The sequence below is a fragment of the Aquarana catesbeiana genome, linkage group LG04 (genome assembly GCF_042186555.1).
Source record: "Aquarana catesbeiana isolate 2022-GZ linkage group LG04, ASM4218655v1, whole genome shotgun sequence".
Taxonomy (NCBI): Eukaryota; Metazoa; Chordata; class Amphibia; order Anura; family Ranidae; genus Aquarana; species Aquarana catesbeiana.
The window spans coordinates 593770631-593792086 of NC_133327.1; the positions used below are offsets into that span (position 1 = coordinate 593770631).

Below are 21456 nucleotides of genomic sequence, written 5' to 3' on the forward strand. Positions count from 1 at the left end.
TTATGTTGATTCAAATTTATCCACATTAGCGCTTGGTTTTTATTCACTAAATACACATAACACTGTTTTGCTTTTGGCTGGACTAACAACTTTTCACCTAGTGTACATTACTGCACCAAATGGGCAACACACAGGGTAACCTGCTGTATATGTACAGTGGATATAAAAAGTCTACACACCCCTGTTAAAATGTCAGGTTTCTGTGATGTAAAAAAATGAGACAAAGATAAATAATTTCAGAACTTTTTACACCTTTAATGTGACTTATAAACTGTACAACTCAGTTGAACAACAAACTGAAATTTTTTTAGACCCCTTTCACACTAATGTGACCTATAAACTCTACAACTCAATTGAAAATCAAACTAAATTTTTTTTTTGGGGGGGGGGGGATAAAGAAATAAAATAATGTGGTTGCATAAGTGTACACACACTCTTATAACGGGGATGTAGCTGTGTTCAGGATTAAGCAATCATATTCAAACTTATGTCAAATAGGAGTCAGTACACACGTGTCATCATTTAAAGTGCCTCTGATTAACCCTAATTAAAGTTCAGCTGTTCTAGTAGGTCTTTCCTGACATTTTCTTAGTCGCATCCTACAGCAAAAGCCATGGTCTGCAGAGAGCTTTCAAAGCATCAGAGGGATCTCATTGTTAAAAGGTATCAGTCAGGAGAAGGGTACAAAAGAATTTTGACGACATTAGATATACCATGGAACACAGAGAAGACAGTCATCATCAAGTGGAGAAAATATGGCATAACAGTGACATTACCAAGAGTTGGATGTCCCTCCAAAATTGATAAAAATATGATAAGAAATCTGGTCAAGGAGGCAGCAGTACTGGCTGTGTGGTACATGTGACAACAATCTCCCGTATTCTTCATATGTCTGGGCTATGGGGTAGAGTGGCAAGACGAAAGCCTTTTCTTACAAAGAAAAACATCCAAGCCAAAATACATTTTGCAAAATCACATCTGAAGTCTCCCAAAAGCATGTGAGAAAAATGTGTTATGGTCTGATGAAACCAAGGTTGAACTCTTTGGCCATAATTCCAAAAGATATGTTTGGCGCAAAAACAATGCACATCACCAAAAAAAAACACAATACCCACAGTGAAGAATGGTGGTGGCAGCATCATGCTTTGGGGCTGTTTTTCTTTAGCTGGAACAGAGGCCTTAGTCAAGGTAAAGGGAATTATGAACAGTTCCTAATACCAGTCAATATTGGCACAAAACCTTCAGGCCTCTGCTAGAAAGCTGAACATGGAGAGAAACTTCATCTTTTAGGCATTACAATGACCCAAAGTATACATCCAAATCAAAAAAGGAATGGCTTCACCAGAAGAACATTAAAGTTTTGGAATGGCCCAGCCAGAGCCCAGACCTGAATCTGATGAAAATCTGTGGGCTGATATGAAGAGGACTGTGCACAGGAAATGCCCTCGCAGCCTGACAGATTTGGAGTGTTTTTGCAAAGAAGAGTGGGCAAATATTGCCAAGTCAAGATGATAGATGTATATCCAAAAAGACCGAGTGCTGTATTTAAATCAAAAGGTGCTTCAACAACGTATTAGTTTAAGGGTGTGCACACTTATGCAACCGTTTTATTTTATTATTTTTACTTCCCTCCACCTAAGACTGCTTTCACACTGAAAGCGCCAGCCATTAGCTAAAACATGTGGCGCTTTCCCGACGCTTTTCAGCAGCTTTTAACCCAAAAAAAGGTTAAAAACACCCCCGTTTTGCAGGGCTTTCAAGGTGCTGCCCATTTATTCGTATGGGCAGGGCGTTTTGCCTGCTCCAAACTTGCCCCAAAGATACTGCTTGCAGGACTTTTTGTAACGTCCCGCACGTGCACCACCTGAGTGTGAAAAGTCACACTGGAATTAATTTGGAGGCGGTTTTCAGGCGCTTAGCAGAGGCTATTTCCAGCGCTAAAGCACCTGAAAACCGCCCCAGTGTGAAAGGGGTCTAAAAGATTTCAGTTTGTTGTTCAACTGAGTTGTACAGTTTATAAGTCATATTAAAGGTGGAAAAAAGTTCTGAAATGATTTATCTTTGTCTCATTTTTTTACATCACAGAAACCTGACATTTTACCAGGGGTGTGTAGACTTTTTATATCCACTGTATATTGGGCTGCATGGACATTTTTTTTTAATGGTATGCCAATGCACATGTAAAAACAAATGCTTCTGTGTTGTCAAAAATAGTGGCAGTGTTCGGGAAACTAAAAAATACCTGCACTAAGATAAATATAGGGATCTGCCATTACAAACTTTCTTTCAAGAATGCAAGCTGCTTGGCTGTCTCTAGCTTCTAATCTTTCTGCGTCACTGAGCTAGAACAAGCATGTACGCCAACAAAGTCAGTACTCCCGATTTCCATACTTTTTCATGTCAGTGCCTCAGAAATTGAATCTAGTGGATCAGCATGACAAACAGGCAACTATTGCTGCCCCACTGATTGCCTGTATATAGCACTTCCAGATTTTCTGCTGGGATCAGCACTGTAACCTGAGCCATGTGTGCATGCTAATGTGCATACAGTTTTCTAGAAAACAGGCTAGAAGTGCCTAGCAAGATTGTGCGATATCAGCATCATTTTGTGAGAGAATAGTCTAAAGCACCTACTGTGCATGTTTATAACTAGGAGACCATACCAGAAGCACCTACTAAACATGTGTGGTAGCAGCAGTATTTTTTGCTCGACTAATCCATTGCAACCATGATAATTGCTCCCTATAAAGAATGTGTCAGGCAGATCCCTGCATTGCACACTTCCTGTGGACATGCACTGTTGATGATCTTTCTACCGCCATTGCAATAACAAAATTTCTAAAGCACGTCTGTACTGAACACTTGTGGCTTTTGGCTGCTATAGGATGACCAAGAGTCACAAGACCAGCTGTGCTATAGGGCAAAGGGGAGAGGAAGAGTGGTGTTAGCTCTTCCTCTCACTTCCTGATTTTTACTTTTATATTAACTATGGGGTAAATCTCTAGGGCCCACCTTCACAAAAGGAACAACCAACAATGCATCAGCATCAGAAAAATTACTGAGAAAGAACACATTTTAAAAATTTTACCTATCATTAGAGAAAAATGTTGGCTGCCACTTCTGCTCTCTGCTTCTGAAAATGCCAATTTCTTGGCTATCGTGCAAATAGTTTGGTATACCTAATCACTCATCTAGAACAAGTGGGCAAATAAGGAATTCCAACTTTTCTCTGACTTTTACTTTTGCTACATGTTTGTCCTGGGTCAGTGACTAAGAAATACTGAATCCAGACAAAAGCAGAGCACTGGCATTTTTGAAAGAAGGCCAGCTACTGTATGGCAGTCCCAGTGTTTTTCTCATGACAGAAACACTTTGACTGTTAATTTGTATACTGTGAATATGGCATCGATTAGATGACACTACATCTTTATCTCACCTCTAGTCGATTATTGGCACATCCTAAAAGTACCATGTTGGCTCTATCTTTCTCACTGGAAATCGGACTCCAGGGCCAGATATTATCCTCTGGTACCGGCCACCAACAAATTGCTAGATCCTGTACACAGTTGAGTGCAAGATGACGGCTCAGGTGACGAACCTTCGGTCCTGGTATGTCAATATATGAAATCTATAAAAAATAAAAATAAGTTAAGATTAACAAATACCTTAATTTTAAATGTCAGTTTTAAAGCGGTAGTAAACTCCTGAATTTGATTTGATTTACCTACAGGTAAGCTTATAATAAAGTGAGATATTCACTTGGTTGGCAGCCGGTGACGTCACAGGCGCATGCACTCTGAAGGAACGGCATACCCATGCAGCTCCTTTAGAGCTTTGTGCCATGGGCGCGACTCCCATCCACATGCGCGGGAGTGATGCCATCGCGGCTCGGCCATTTAAGCGGCCGCAAACCCGGAAGGAAAACCGGGTGAAAATGGGAGCCTCTGCAGCGGTGACAGCACACTGTTGAAGGGCTTAGTTTCAAGGTAAGTCTTTCATAATGTGCTAGCACATTATGCCTTTACCTTGCAGGGAGAATTTTTTTTTTTTTTAAAGAAGTTAGGTAGAGTCAAGAGGGCTAAGAAGGGTGGACATAAGGAGAGAAGAGGGGGTTAGAGGTAGATAAGAGGTAAGAGAGAAGAGGACACCCACCTGGCCCTGAGCCTCCGCGCTGTCTGGGGGAATCAACCCTAAGTTCAGCTGGGCTTGGGAACTTCTAGCATATCCCACAACCCCCATGCTCGGTTGTGTTTGTCAAGAGTATTGTTTAGGGAGGCTGTCAAATATTCCATCCATTTGACATCCCTAATCCTGGTATGCAATTCAGAGAGGGGGGTTCCCTCTTTTTCCATTTCAAGGCTATCAAGCAATGCCCGGCCGTTAGCACTTGAGCAAGCAGTTTTTTGGAGGTTTTAGAGAAGGAAGGAGGGGGGGAGGCCTAAAAGGAACAGTTTAGGGTGACGTGGCACCCATGAGTCGAAGATGGTTTGGAGAAGAGATTGTACCATCTGCCAGTAAGGGGTAAGCAGTGGACAGGTCCAGTAGATATGATACAGCGTCCCCACCTCTTCGTGACAGCGCCAGCAATGGCGATCGGCAGAGGGGTATATAGAATGGAGCAGGTCGGGGGTTTGGTACCAGTGAAGTAAGATCTTTTATTGATTATCTTTGTATAAAGTACATACAGAGCACTTAGAGGTCTGTGACCAGATGAGCTGCCAAGTCTTCAAGGGTATGTCCTCACCCAGGGCCTGCTTGTTTTCTTTTTTTAATGCACAATAAAAAATTGTGTAGAATAATACTTGGCTATGTGTTTTACTTCAAATGATAGTTTGTGATTAGGCAGTTACATTTAAAAAAAATACAATGTCAAATTGACAAGGGACACCAACATAGTTGTTGTATCTTTGATCTTAAAAACTACCGGATAATGGTGTTGTGGTAACTTGCCCCCCCAAAAAAAGAAGCATAATAATATTATTCTTGATATCACTAGAAAAAAAAAGCCTTTGAAAATTCGTTTGCAATAACTCCATCGATATCACCAGCAAAGCAGCTTCATTATTATCCCATTAAAAGAAGAAGAGAATTGTGTGCTGCATTTCGAGATTTTATATTTGCAACGTCACAAATGTTAATTCTCCATTACAAACGCTAGTTTACAAGACTGACCGCTTCTGGCTCGTCCTTGCTTCCAAGCATGCATGTTTGTACTTTGGACTTTTGTCTGACGGACTTGTGTACACAAGCTGGGAAAATCCGACAACAGACATTTGTCCCCGGAAAATTTTAAAACCTGCTATCCAACAATTGTGCGATGGAGCATACACACGGTTCGATTTTCTGCCAACAGCCTGTCATCTCACATTTCCGGTCCGAAAATCCAATCGTGTGTGCGAGGCTTTAGGCTATTGTCTGGATTTGTCATCCAACAGCCTATTAAAGAAATTGCAAATAGGACTGTAGGAGAAGGTACCTACAGATCTTGGCTATATGCCTGTATGGGGAAAGAAAGTTTGGCTGCTGTCTGAAATGTTTTCTAATATCCAACCTGTGCCCACCATCTATGGCCAGCTTAAGCCAAGCATTCAACTGTGCACAGTACTGAGATGATGGTCTTTACATTGATTATGAGTGAGCTGTGGGACACACAGGGGTCAGAAGCAAAGGTCACATTTTTCTTTTATCCTGGAAAATCCCTTTAATAACAATATGGTTGAGCACCACTGACTTAGATGATGTGCAGGGGAAAATCTGGTTTGCCAGTAAATGCAAAAGTAACAATCATTTAATTACATGAGAATGCCACTCAAATGCACACTAAAAACTAACACATAAATATGCACAGTGAAATGCTATGGACTTGTGTATGTGTCTTATGTTTTGAAAGCCTCTTTATCCCTTTTATAACCAGAGGTCATTGATGCCTAGATGCCCAGATTAAATTTAGCAGTGTCAGAATAGGTTGGTCAATTTGTCAGTAGTAATTTAATGACTAATTCATCTACCAAAATTATTTTTTAAAGACATATAAAACATCTCTTAGGTACATTGTTCTATTAAATACCAAGGTAATCTTTAATTTTAGTCTGACAAATTCACAAAAATATTTTATTTTTACTTTCGATATTTCAAAAACATTTTTAACAACATGGAAATACCCTCTTTAAGCAACCCTGTTGCTATTTTAAAATAATAAATAAAACCTAGCCTTCAAAGAAAAGATGTAATACTTGCCTGTCCCAGTGTCCGTGATGCAAGTCTTCACTCTATTGCACTGGGGGCTGGTGTTTTTTTTTTTGGGGGGGGGGCGGCAAACAACCACCCCCCCTCCCCCAGAGCGGCAGGTGGCACCTTCCCCCTCCACCTTGCTGTCTGCCAGTTGGTCCGGCACTTAACCCATCTAGGCGGGTAGCGGGCAGCAGCTCAGTGTCCTCTCCTCCATCGGCAGCTTCCAGCATGCGGCTCTTCCTCTCCTCCTAGGCGTCCAATAGGATTGCCTGTCCTTTCAGCCAATCGGGTGACAGGTCTCAAAACCCGCTTCCTGATTGGGTGGGAGGAGGATGAGTGTTACAATAGCGAATATTAATTTGCTGTTGTAACACACCTGGGTGGGCTCCGTTTGCATTCTTTGTGCCCCAAGCCCACCCTATTTTGAAGCCTATTAGAGCCTCTGGTTCTAATCAGGTGCTTCAAAAAAAATCCCACCCCCGCCATTGTAATTCATGCATCTAGCGTCCTGCAAGAGGCTGGACGCATGGATAGGGGGAGGCGGTGATGGATAAGGGGGGGGTGGCGCCCGTGCGCCCCTAATGGACGGCCACCCCTGCTCTATTGAGAAGTTATGTCTTCTACATCTGATACAAATCCAGCAGCGAAATATGCCTGGTCCCCTGCTGTGGTTTCTACTGTTGGCCCCATATCACTTCTGTGTCTTGAAGTGACCTAGTAGTCAGTGGAAGGTACAACAGTGTTCAGAGGAGGACCAGGCATCAGATACACACCTGCAGGCTGATAAAGTGATAAAGGGGCACATAGAAAACAATGCATTTCCCACTACATTACAGCCTGCAGGTGCAGTGCAGTAAGGTTTGATAAAATGCTGCAAATTTTCCACATTTTGTCATTTTACAACCAAAAACGTAAATTGGGAATTTAGGTGATAGTTGTTCAGGAACTACAATGCCCAGCATGTCTAGTCATGTCTGTGAATGTCAGTTTTACAATGCCTCATGGGACATGTAGTTCCGCTACAGCTGGAGGACCATAGTTTGGAGATCCAACTATGTTGTGACCAACAGAAAGTGGCACATAATTGTGAAGTGGAAGAAAAATGATAATGGTTTTCAAATTTCTTTTACAAATGAATATCTGAAAAGTGTGGCGTGCATTTGTATTCAGCCCCCTTTACTCTGATATGCCTAACTAAAATCTAGTGGAACCAATTGCCTTCAGAAGTCACCTAATTAGTACATAGAGTCCACCTGTGTGTAATTTAATCTCAGTATAAATACAGCTGTTCTGTGAAGCCCTCAGAGGTTTGTATGAAAACTTTAGTGAACAAACAGCATCATAAAGGTCAAGAAACACACCAGACAGGTCAGAAAGTTGTGGAGAAATTTAAAGCAGGATTAGGTTATAAAAAAATATCCCAAGCTTTGAACATTTGACAGAGCACTGTTCAATCCATCATCCAAAATTGGAAAGAGTATGGCACAACTGCAAACCTACCAAGACATGGCCGTCCACCTAAAATGACAGGCCAGTCAGGGAAAATATTAATCAGAAAAGCAGCCAAGTGGCCCATGGTAACTCTGGAGGACCTGCAGAGATCCACAGCTCAGGTGGGAGAATCTGTCCACAGGGCAACTATTGGTCGTGCACTCCACAAATCTGCCTTTATGGAAGAGTGGCTCGGGCGGCACATAACTAACACCCTCTGCCCGCCGCCTGCCGGTCTGTCCGACACTTACCCCATCTAGGTGGCGGGTGATGGGCGTCGGGCTGCGGTTAGGCAGCGGGTGATGGGCGGTGAGGTGTGGGTCAGACAGCGGCTCCTGTGTCTTCTTCTAGCTCATGGCGGCTTCTGCTGTGCGTCTCTTCTCTCCTCCTGCTAGGGGTCCAATAGCAATAGCAGCTCAGTGTCCTCTCCTCCATCGGCAGCTTCCAGTATGCGGCTCCTCCTAGGCGTCCAATAGGATTGCCTGTCCTTTCAGCCATTTGGGTGATGGGTCTCAGACCCGCTTCCTGATTGGCCGGGAGGAAGATCAGTGTGGCGATAACAAATATTAATTCGCTATCGTCACACAACTGGGTAGGCTTCAGGCACATTGGTCTGCGCTCAGAGCCCACCCTTTTTTGAAGCCAATTAGAGCCTCTGGCTCTAATCACATGCTTCAAAAAACACCCACCCCGCATTGGAATCCATGCTTCCGGTGTCCCCTGTATGTAGATCAGGGGGCCGGACACTTGGATAGGGGGGCAGCACCCATGCTCCCCTAATGCACGGGCCGCCCCTGGTTGAAAGGAAGGCATAAGAAATCCCGTTTGCAGTTTGCGAGAAGCCATGTAGGGGACACAGCAAACATGTGAAAGAAGATGCTCTGGTCAGATGAGACCAAAACTGAACTTTTTAACCTAAAAGCAAATCAATATGTGTGGCGGAAAACTAACAGATGCAAAATAATTTATCAGCCCTGTGTCCTGAAAAGGTTACCCTTCAAAAGTTGGCAATTACAGTTAGGTCCATATATATTTGGACACAGGCACAATTTTCATACTATTGGCTCTGTATTCCACAAGAATAAAAGTAAAACAAAACAATCCAAATGAATTTAAAGTGCAGACTTTCAGCTTTAATTCAAGGGGCTGAACATAAATATCAAGTACAAATTTTAAAAACTGCAACCATTTTTATACACAGCCCCCTATTTTCAGGGGTTCAAATGTAATTGGACAAATTAATATAATCATAAATAAAATGTTCATTTTTAATATTTTGTTGAGAATCCTTTACTGGCAATGACTGCCTGAAGTCTGGAACCCATGGACATTACTAAAGACTGGGTTTCCTCCTTTCCAATGCTTTGCCAGGCTCTAACTGCAGTGGTCTTCAGTTGTTCCTTGTTTGTGGGTCTTTCTGCCTTTAGTTTTGCCTTCAGCAACTGAAATGCATGCTTAATCGGGTTGAGATCAGGTGATTGACTTGGCCATTGCAGAATATTCCACTTATTTTCCTTCAAAAGCTCCTGGGTTGCTTTAGCAGTGTGTTTTGGACCATTGTCTATCTGTACTGTGAAGTGCCGTCCAATCAACTTTGCTGCATTTGGCTGACAGTATATCTCTAAACACTGCAGAATTCATCCGGCTGCTTTTGTCACATCATCAATAAACACCAATGACTCTGGAAGCCATGCATGCCCATGCCATCACACTGCCTCCACCATGTTTTACAGATGACGTTGTGTGCTTTCGGTCATGAGCTGTTCCAAGCCTTCTTCACACTTTTTTCTACCCGTCATTCTGGTACAGATTATTCTTAGTTTCATCCATCCAAAGAATGCTTTTCCAGAACTGGTCTGGCTTTTTTAGATGTTTTTTGGCAAAGTCTAATCTGGCTTTTCTATTCTTCAGGCTTATGAATGGTTTGCACCTTGTGGTGAACCCTCTGTATGTGCTCTCGTGAAGTCTTCTCTTGATTATAGACTTTGACAATGATACACTCACCTCCTGGAGAGTGTCCTTCACTTGTCTGGATGTTGTGAATGGGTTTTTCTTTACCATAGAGAGGATCCTGCGATCATCCACCACTGTTGTCTTTCGGGGACGTCCAGGCCCTTTTATGTTGCTGAGCTCACCAGTGCGCTCTTCTTCCCTCAGAATGTACCAAACTGTTGATTTGACCACTCCTAATGTTGCTGCTATCTCTCTGATGCATTTGTTTTGTTTTTGAAGCCTTACAATGGCCTGTTTCACTTGCATGGACAGCTCCTTTGAACACATGATGCAGGTTCACAGCAATAGATTCCAAATGCAAATATGACACTTAGAATCAACTCCAGACGTTTTACCTGCTTTATTGATGAAGAAATAAAGAAGGAGTAGCCCACACCTGGCCATGAAACAGCTTTTGATTCAATTGTCCAATTACTTTTGGTCCCTTGAAAAAAAGGGGGTTGACTAATCTTAAGAGCTGTAATTCCTAAACCCTTCCCTCCGATTTGGATGTACATAACCTCAAATTAAACCTGAGAGTGTGCACTTTCAGCCCATATCCATTATAGAATTATAGCTTGAATATGTTTTGATAAATATCTGAAAAAAATCTAAAATTGTGCCTGTCTCCAAGTATATATGGACCTAACTGTATGTTAGAAGAATATGAAGTCTGCTATTGCTCACTTCTTTCTTAAAAAATGTTAGCCGTTTGTTCCTGGCTTTAAGTCACAAATACTGAACAATGCAGAAATGCAGGAAATTAAAGAGAAAAGACAGAATTCCTTATTCCTATAACTTTTAAGGATCACTGACTCAAAACATGCTCAGAAATAAGCTAAAAAATTAGCATGTGAGGCAGGCAACTAGCATTTTCAAAAGGTCAGCAATAGCAACCCACAAAGGGAGAACGAAGATTCGCAGTCCAAGGACCACGGCTATGGAACGCTCTACCTACTCACATTCGCATGGAAGAAAACCATCAGGCCTTCAGGAAGAAACTCAAGACCTACCTCTTCTAAGAAGCTGGACAACACAGGACGGATCTAGCGCCTTGAGGCGATTCAGTTCGCATTTGCAGCGCTATACAAATCATTCATTCATTCACAGATTTTTTTACAGTAAAGATGTTGCAAACTCAAGTAATTCAAACTGAATATATGGTATAAAAAGGAAAAGACAGAAGTTACCTTTAGTTAAAAAAAGTCAAAATGACCAACAGATTGCAACATATTATTAAGATATTAAGTTACAGTTGTGCTCATAAGTTTACATACCCTGGCAGAATTTATGATTTCTTGGCCATTTTTCAGAGAATATGGATGATAACACAAAAACTTTTCTTTCACTCATGGTTAGTGTTTGGCTGAAGCCATTTATTATCAATCAACCGTGTTTACTCTTTTGAAATCATAATCACAGCAGAAACTACCCAAATGACCCTACATACCCTGGTGATTTTGGTCTGAGCACATGCACACAAGTTGACACAAAGGGGTTTGAATGGCTATTAAAAGATAACCATCCTCACCTGTGATCTGTTTGCTTGTAATTAGTGTGTGTGTATAAAAGGTCAGTGAGTTTCTGGACTCCTGACAGACCCTTGCATCTCTCATCCAGTGCTGCACTGACGTTTTTGGATTCTGAGTCATGGGGAAAGCAAAACAATTGTCAAAGAATCTGCGGGAAAAGGTAGTTGAACTGTATAAAACAGGAAAGGGATATAAAAAGATACCCAAGGAATTGAGAATGCCAATCAGCAGTGTTCAAACGCTAATCAAGAGGTGGAAAATGAGGGGTTCTGTTGAAACCAAACCACGGTCAGGTAGACCAACTAAAATTTCAGCCACAACTGCCAGGTAAATTGTTCGGGATGCAAAAAAAAACCCACAAATAACTTCAGGTGAAATACAGGACTCTCTGAAAACATGTGGTTTCAAGATGTACAATAAGGAGGCACTTGAAGAAAGATGGGATGCATGGTTGTGTCGTCAGAAGAAAGCCATTACTATGCAAATGCCACAATGTATTTCGCTTACAATACGGCAAAGAGCAAAGAAACAAGCCTCAAACCTTCTGGCACAAAGTCATTTGGAGTGATGAGACCAAGTTGAGCTTTTTAGCCACAACCATAAACGCTTCATTTGGAGAGGAGTCAACAAGTCCTATGATGAAAGGAACACCATTCCTACTGTGAAACACAGAGGTGGATCGCTGGTGTTTTGGGGATGTGTGAGCTACAAAGGCACAGGAAATTTGGTCAAAATTGATGGCAAGATGAATGCAGTGTGTTATCAAAAAATACTGGAGGAACATATGCATTCATCAGCTAGGAAGCTGCGCATGGGACATACTTGGACATTCCAACACGACAATAATCCAAAACATAAGACCAAGTCGACCTGTCATTGGCTATAGCAGAATAAAGTGAAGGTTCTGGAGTGGCCATCTCAGTCTCCTGACCTCAATATCATTGAGACACTCTGAGGAGATCTCAAACATGCAGTTCATGCAAGACAGCCCAATACTTTATAGGAACTGGAGGCTTTTTGCCAAGAGAAATGGGCAGCTTTACCCTCTGAGAAGATAAAGAGCCTCATCCACAAATAACACAAAAAACTTCAAACTGTCATTGATGTTAAAGGGGGCAATACACATAATTAAGAACTGGGGTATGTAAACTTTTGATCAGGGTCATTTGGGTAGTTTCTGCTTCAGCCAAACACTAACCATGAGTAAAAGAAAAGTTTTTGTGGTATCATTCATAGTCTCTAAAAAATGGCCAAGAAATCACAAATTCTATCAGGGTATGTAAACTTATGAGCACAACTGTATATACAAGTCTTATGTAGCCTCAGACCAGCTCAAGCATTATTTCTCATCTACCGTTAATACTAAGCACCAGCAGACAGGGCAGTGAACAGTCTCATTAAAGTGAAAATAAAACCAAAATTTTGGGTTAAAAACTGAACAGGAGTTTTCCTGACATCCCGATGGGGGTTCTCCTGACATCCTGATAGGGTTCTCCTAAACCCCCGATAGGAGACCTCCTGAGTTCTCCTGTCTTTTGGCTGGGCAGCCTCTGACCCCAGTTTGAGACCTCCTGTCTCCTGGCTGGGGCATCTCTGACCCCTGCTCGAGACCTCCTGTCTCCAACATGGGTGCTGTCTCCAAACTGGGAGCCCTGAGCCACCCTCAGACTTGAGTATATAACAACCCTGCACACCTGTGTACTCACACAGGCTGCAGAAATCCAGGAAAATCCAGACACAGGAGTGAAGTTTCTATCCCACCAAGACACTCTGGATCCTTCAAGCTCCAAGTCCTAATCAAGTTTTAGAGAATTCAGAGAAAGCCAAAAACACAGCGTTCTCTGCTCAGAAACAATCGTCTGTAACCTCGCATTAAGCCTTAATACAAATCCTGTTTCTTTTCCTCCGACATTTTCATAATCTCAGCATCTCGCACGGTCACATATCCTAAAGATGTTCTGTATATTATGTACAGGTTAGCTTCAGAATTATTTTTCCTGCCCACGTGATAAGTTAATTTGATCCCAGAAGTGTGCACAGAGCTTGAAGTCAAATTACAGCCAACCCTCACAAAATGCGTATTTAATGTGGCATAGCCTTTTATTCCTATGACAAAACCGGAGTTTATCACATGGTGATAATGTAGACTGATCTTCCCACTTTGTAGACATTTGCTTATGATTTCAGAACAGAAGAAAAAAAATGTCTGCATTAAAGATATATAAAATCTCTGCTACGTACTGTACCATCTTACTTGCATTCAGTTTTCCCTATTCAGCAAAGTAAAAACGTTATGCCAAGTTCCTCTACCTCTTGGATACACTGGAGATTGGACCTCATGAATCAAAGTCTTAAAAAGAGCTGCCTTCATTGTACATTACCAGTATTATTAATTGCTATGTGTAAAAAAGAGCTAAGTTGCCCCTTATTTTATTATTATTTATTTGATAATGCATGCAGCAGGTACAACATATTTTGAAGTCATTTTCAATTTGAGAAAAACAAAACAAACATAACAATCATTTATTATATTACAGATAATGAACAAAGAAGTGACGGGGCCCTGCCAACAGCAACACATCAAACCTCAACTGAAATCACTTCTGTAGCAAATTTGAAAATAAAAGGATCTGAACGGTTGTTAAGGCCAGCTTTGGTACATTGGTCAAGCCAAAGATGAAAAACTCTAAGGCCCCTTTCACACTGGGGCGGTGGGGGCGTCGGCGGTACAACAGCGCTATTTTTAGCGCTGCTGTACCATCGTTCTTGCAGCGGTATTCGGCCGCTAGCGGTGCGGTTTTAACCCCCGCTGGCGGCCGAAAAAGGGTTAAAATCCCTAGTACAGCGCGGCTATAGCCGCGGTATTGCCGCGGTATAGCCGCGGTATAGCCGCGCTGTCCCATTGATTTCCGCGGTATTGCCGCGGTATAGCCGCGCTGTCCCATTGATTTCAAAAAAGCGGTTTGCAGGACTTTTTTCACCGTCCTGCCTGCGCACCGCTTCAGTGTGAAAGCCCTCGGGCTTTCACACTGAACAAACAGCGGAGGCTGTTTAGGGGCGGTTTGCAGGCGGTATTTTTAGCGCAATACCGCCTGCAAACCGCCCCAGTGTGAAAAGGGTCTAATAGTACTTTGCACAAGTAGTGCAGGATGGGAGAAAGACTGCTTGACGCACAACATTGCAGTTGACAGAATTAAGAAGTTCCTTTTTTATTTTAATCTGGACCTCATGAGAAATTCTCAGCTCAATCCTCAGATCTTTACCAGCTGCCCTTTAAGTGGCCCGTTTAGAACCCGTTTGAAACAAAGTGCAAGACTAAGCCCCAATCCAACACATACTATACTTTCTTTTACTTATTTTAACTACTGAGCGACACCAATAAGACCTCCCATTATTGCACAAACAGGAAGAGGATCTCAAGACTACATTCTATCAGACCCCAAAAGATTGTATTATCCTCTTTGTTCAAAAAGTTTCCCTAGCCAACAAATATCAAGAGAGTGGATACAAATTGTTGTCATGCTGGTATAGAACACCTCATATTCTACATCAGATATACTCCGTAATCAACCAAATGTGCTGGCACTGCCATAAGGCAGAGGGCACGTGCTATATCACATATTATGGAACCGCCCCAGACAGCAGTTCTGTGATACAGGAAAAAACACTACGGAAACTCTAAGGCCTCTTTCACACGGATGATCCGTATGTCCGTTTTTCATCCATCCGTTTTCGGATGAAAAACGGACATACAGTCATCCCTATGGAGCGTCGGATGTCAGCGGTGACATGTCCGCTGACATCCGACCCCGCTCCGATCCGAAAAGTGTAACGGAGGAAAAACCTACTTTTCCCTCCGTTTTCGGATCGGATCGGATGACGACGGACACTACGGACCGTCATCATCCGATCCCCCCATAGGGGAGAGCGGCGCTCTGACAGGTCCGTCGCTGCACAGCGTGCAGCGATGCACCTGTCATCTTCCTGCTCAGCGGGGATCGGCGGAGCGATCCCCGCTGAGCCAGCGTGTGTTCACGGGGCGGATCATGACTGATCTGCCCCGTGTGAAAGAGGCCTAACAGGTATGTCTCTTGTGGACAAACCATTGCCCTACCTACTTCATGATGCGCCTTTACTGATAAAGAATTTTAAAAACTCCTTTCTCAAACATCTACTGACTGTAGCTAAGGCATGTGGAAAAAACCAAATCAACCCCCTACTAAAACACAGGGATTCTAGTAATTGATAGTCCGCCTCACTGAAAGTTCCAGTGTAAGAAAAAAGTCATACGTTTTATTGACACATAAGGCTTTCTGAGATCTCTTTCTGAGATCTCTTTCTGAGATTTGGTATTAACAAGTTAAAAACATTTTTTTTTGCTAGAAAATTACTTTGAACCCCCAAACATTATATATTTTTTTTCTGACACCCTAGAGAATAAAATGGCGGTCGTTGAAATACTTTCTGTCACACCGTATTTGCGCAGCGGTCTTACAAGCACACTTTTTTTGGAAAAAGTACACTTTTTTGAATTAAAAAATAAGACAACAGTAAAGTTAGCCCAATTTTTTTTTTTTATATTGTGAAAGATTATGTTACGACGAGAAAATTGATACCCAACATGTCACGCTTCAAAATTGCGCCCGCTTGTGGAATGGCGACAAACTTTTACCCTTAAAAATCTCCATAGGTGACATTTAAAAAATTCTACAGGTTGCATGTTTTGAGTTACAGAGGATGTCTAGGGCTAGAATTATTGCTCTCGCTCTACTGATCGCAGCGATACCTCACATGTGTGGTTTGAACACTGTTTTCATATGCGGGTGCTGCTCACATATGCGTTCACTTCTGCGCATGAGCTCGGCGGGAGGGGACGCGTTTAAGAAATTTAAATTTTTTTATTTCTTATTTATTTTACCTTTTTTTCTTAAAAAAAAAAATTGTGTCACTTTTATTCCTATTACAAGGAATGCAAACATCCCTTGTAATAGAAAAAAAGCATGACAGGACCACTTAAATATGAGATCTGAGGTCAAAAAGACCTCAGATCTCATATTTACACTAAAATGCTATAAAAAAAATAAAAAAATTAAATGTAATTTAAAAAAAATAAAAAATAAAAATATGTCTCTTTAAGAGCTATGAGCAGAAGTGATGTTTTGACGTCGCTTCTGCCCTGCAGTCGTATGGAGACGAGTGGGGGCTATCTTCCCCTCACTCATCTCCATACCACAGACGTGACAGGACCCGATCGCCTCCACCACTGCCGGCGGCTCCGGTAAGCGGTGGAGGGCACCGGAGAGCGGCGGGAGGGGTGGCCCCTCTCCAGCTGCAGATAAAAGTGATCTTGCGGTGAATCCGCCGCAGAGACCACTTTTATCTGAAAGCAGACTGCCCGCTGAAGAAGAGGTTACTGTGGTTACAGCAGCTAGCTGCTGCCATAACGACGATACCCCTCTTCAAAGTACCGACGTATAACGGCGGCGGGCGGTCCGTAAGTGGTTAAACAGATCATTGTTTGATCGGAAACCTTTTACCTTTTTTGCAACACACAGCCTCTTTGCTCCTCTTATGCAATTTATATTACCTGAATTTTGCCACCCCGTAGGGCTATGAGCAAAAAGTACAACACCAAATCCAAAAAAGTTGGGACGGTGTGTAACATTGACATAAAAGCAGAATGCGATGATTTGCAAATCTCATAAGAGAAGATGGCGGCGTTTCTGGATCATGTTCAAACGTGACTTCTTTTTTGCATGACAGAGCTTTAACTTGCATCATTGGATGGCACGGCGAACTGTGTTCACAGACAGTGATTTTTGGAAGTACAGTGCATCCAAAAAGTATTCACAGTTCTTCACTTTTTCCACATTTTATGTTACAGCCTTATTCCAAAATAAATTATGCTAACTATTTTCCTCAAAATTCTACAAACAATATCCCATAATGACAACGTGAAAGGAGTTTGTTTGAAATCTTTGCAAATTTATAAAAAAAAAAATCACACGTACATAAGTGTTTACAGCCTTTGCTATGACACTCAAAATTGAGCAAGTAGATGTTTCTACTACTTGATTGGCGTTCACCTGTGGTAAATTCAGTTGATTCTTCCCAAAGACACACACCTGTCTATATAAGGTCCCACAGTTACAGTGCATGTCAGAGCACAAGCCAAGCCATGAAGTCCAAGGAATTGTCTGTAGACCTCCGAGACAGGATTGTATCGAGGCACAGATCTAGGGAAGGGTACAGAAAAATTTCTGCAGCATTGAAGGTCCCAATGAGCACAGTGGCCTCCATCATCCATAAATGGAAGAAGTTTGGAACCACCAGGACTCTTCCTAGAGCGGTCGCCGGGCCAAACAGAGCAATCAGGGGAGAAGGGCCTTAGAGAGGTGACTAAGAACCCGATGGTCCAGCTCCAGCGTTTCTCTGTGGAGAAAGGAAAACCTTCCAGAAAAACAAACATCTCTGCAGCACTCCACCAATCAGGCCTGTATGGTAGAGTGGCCAGACGGAAGCCGCTCCTCAGTAAAAGGCACATGACAGCCCACCTGGAGTTTGCCAAAAGGCACCTGAAGGACTCTCAGACCATGAGAAACAAAATTCTCTGGTCTGATAAAACAAAGATTGAATTCTTTGGCCTGACTAGCGTCATGTCTGGAGGAAACCAGGCACCACTCATCACCTAGCCATTACCATTCCTACAGTGAAGCATGGTGGTGGCAGCATCATGCTGTGGGGATGTTTTTCAGCGGCAGGAACTGAGAGACTAGTCAGGATCGAGGGAAAAATGAATGCGGAGACATGCTTGATGAAAACTTGCTCCAGAGCGCTTTGGACCTCAGACTGGGCCAAAGGTTCATCTACCAACAGGACAATGACCTTAAGCACACAGCCAAGATAACGAAGGAGTGGCTACGGGATAACTCTGTGAATGTTCTTGAGTTGCCAAGCCAGAGCCCAGACTTGAACCCGATAGAACAACTCTGGAGAGATCTAAAAAAATGGCTGTGCACCGATACTCCCCGTTCAACATGATGGAGTTTGAGAGGTCCTGCAAAGAAGAATGGGAGAAACTGCCCAAAAATAGGTGTGCCAAGCTTGTAGCATCATACTCAAAAAGACTTAAGGCTGTAATTGGTGCCAAAGTGCTTCAACAAAGTACTGAGCAAAGGCTGTCAGCAAGACATGTGCTGGGCAGAGCTTCTATAGTGCCGACCCCATGCAGAGGGTGCTGTGCAGTGCCATAAACAACAAAAGGGCAAGGTAAGGGCGCTCATCTCCAGAATCCTGGGTGGGGGGACATATCAACATTAAGACCTTATTTTTATTTTATTTTGTATGAACAGGAGGGTATCTCTACCATAACTCATGCTCTACCCACTGAGTTCTGCAGCATTGCCATTCTGCTTTATGGCCCATATGGCTGCTTGCCTTCTGTGACGCTGCCCCCTCCTGTCCCACCTGTCATACTGCCCCCCTCCTGCTTCAGCATCCCCTCCTGTCCCACTCCCCCCCACCTGTCACACTGACCTTCTCCTGACCCAGTGCCCCTCTCCTGTCGCACTGTCCCCCACACTGCCCCCTCCTGCTCCAGTGCCCCCTACTGTCACAGTGCCCCCCCTGTCCCATTTCCCCCCCACCTGTCACACTGCCCCCTCCTGTTCCAGTGCCCCCTCCTGTCCCACTTCCCCCACTTGTCACACTGCCCCCTCTTGCTCCAGTGCCCTCTTCCTGTCACACTGCCCCCCTCCTGTCCCACTTCCCCTCACCAGTCACATTGTCCTCACTGTCACCCTGCTCCCCTCCTGTCCCACTTCCCCCTACCTGTCACACTGCCCCCCTCCTGTCACACTGCCCCTCTCCTGTTTCACTGGTCCCCTCCATGTCAGGTCACCTGAGTCCAGGTGACAGATGCACCCTGTTGGGGTCTGGAGTGCACGGCAAGGTAGTGGACCCTACAGCTGACTGCTGCGGATGGAGCCCTGGGTGGTTCAGGAAAGCAGGTACTCTGGAGCATCAACACAGATCACACTGGGAGCTAGAGCATAAGATTTCCCAGGGCGCAGAATCTAAGAGCCAGCGGGTGTTTACCAGGGCCCCTGATGGTAGGGGTCTCCCAGCTCACGCTCACAGTAGACTACTGGAGGATAGAAAGGAAGCAGCAGCCTGGAACAACGAGGATAGTCAGGAGATAAGTCAAAAGGTCAGGGCAACAAGCAGATAGGGATAGTCAAAGAACATGCCAAAGGTCAGAATATGAAGCAGATGAGGACAGTTAGGAACAAGCCAAGGTCGGTAATCAGACGTAGGACACAGAGCAATGAGCACATGGAAGCCAAAACACACAATATTAATCAGCAGGACTGGCTTGCAGTGCACAGGTTAATATAGAGTTCTCTGATAGGGGCTGGGGTGGAGCCATTCTTTGAGGAGAGATTACTCAACCAGGTGAGGGTGGCTGGCCTCTAAAGCTGAACATATGGAGAGGTAAGCTGACAGACAAACATTACTGCATGACACTTCTATCCCACTTCCCCCACCTGTACCGAGGGGGGGATGCAAGAAGTATTTGGTCTTGCCTAGGGCACAAAATAGTCTGGCACCAGCTGTCACTATTAGTCTTCAGGCCAGCTCCAGAGGTGCAGGTGCGGGCCTGCGGACCACGGCTGAAGAAATAGGTGGAGAGGCGCCACGAAAATCTCCGCTTCTGTCACCACAACCGTATACATGGGAGGACAAAGGCGGTGGAGTCGGGGGCAGAGCCAAGGGCTCGGCAAAATGAGGTTTCGCCTAAGGTGTCCAAAATCCTTGCACCTGTCCTGTCTGAATGTCCATACAAGAAATAAGGAGAGCTGTTGTAACTTGCACAGGAAGCCACAGACAGCAGTAAAGCTTGTAAAATTCCCTAACCCTTTGTCACTGTATTAAAACTATGTATCTGTGTACCAGGTCTTTTTTGGGCCATTTTGGTGCATTGAAAAATCACAATTTTTTTCTCTTGCTCTATTTTGTGGAGCATTTAGGGCAGAATTTACACTGGAAGAAAGGCATATAAGAAATGGAACGGAGTCCAGGGAATTATTAGAGCATCTGAGGCCAGTGCAACAAACAGGGGTAACTGGCTACAAACGGGGTAAACTTATTGTTAAACCTGAAGGCCAGGATGTTCCCACTTGGAATTCCCCATTTCTGACTTAGGAGATTGAAGATTTTTGGATGAAGAGCACTTTCCAGTCCTGGTTGTAATGACTGAGGTAATCCACCTCCCAATTGTTTTCGAAGAGGGCTGAACAGCGTTTCTTCCTCCATGACATGATCAGAATTACTTACATTAGGGTTGCCTGCCTCCTGGTACCTGCCTGGTTTTGCAGCCTTAAGGTATTTACATGATGAGCAAACGCATCCTTTATAATTGAAAATCCCTGCCTAGTGTCTTTGGGAATAGAATTTTAGAATTTTCTGTCCCTGGATGTGAGAGTTAGTTCCACTTTAATCTATCCTCATTGCCCTATTCTGCTTTATTCCATTTCTAAGAGGGGCTGTATTACAAAACTGACTATACAGGATTACAAGTTATTTGGAAGGTAAAACAGTTGCCAAATACACCAATAAGTCATAGAATAAAGTAAATGCTGCTCATCCTCATAACTAGTAACACAATATCCTAAATTCCCCTTAGAACTTTAAAGTAGCCAAAATATACACCACACCATGAATGTAGTATATAAAAATAAATAATAACTTTATTTATACAAGACCAAGTTAAAAACAGGGCACATCACACAATTTGCGTCAGTTCTGGTATAAAATCAACCTTAATATTCGCCCTGGTCCCCTTTTTTTTATTACTGGCAGGTCAACATTAGAATTTCTCCATAATTGTATTCTGCTCTGTAAGCTCTCCATTTATGGAGAAATTCTAATTCACCAGTGCTGAACCATATTGTATGATGTGCCATGTTTTTAGCTTGGTTTTGTACAAATAAAGTTGTTATAATTTATTTTTACATAATTCATTGTGTGGTGTACAATTTTGGCTGCCTTAAAGTCCCAAGGGGAATAAAAGATAACGTGTAAAAAGTTGCCATATATGTATTTAAACTATGTATGCAGCTGATTGCTTGAAATTCAAATTTAAATTGGCCATTGTGACAAAAACATCTCTTGTTCTAGATGTAATAAAGATAAAACTTAAAATGCCTAT

General features: G+C 43.1%; 1 protein-coding gene across 1 annotated transcript in view; it reads right to left on the reverse strand.

The window, feature by feature from the left end:
* The window catches only part of WDPCP (WD repeat containing planar cell polarity effector), a 684160-nt gene that overhangs the window by 393415 nt on the left and 269289 nt on the right, over positions 1-21456 (reverse strand). The window contains exon 9 of the mRNA XM_073628184.1: positions 3437-3628. Coding sequence (XP_073484285.1) covers positions 3437-3628 — 192 coding nt within the window. The remainder of the gene's footprint in view (positions 1-3436; positions 3629-21456) is intronic.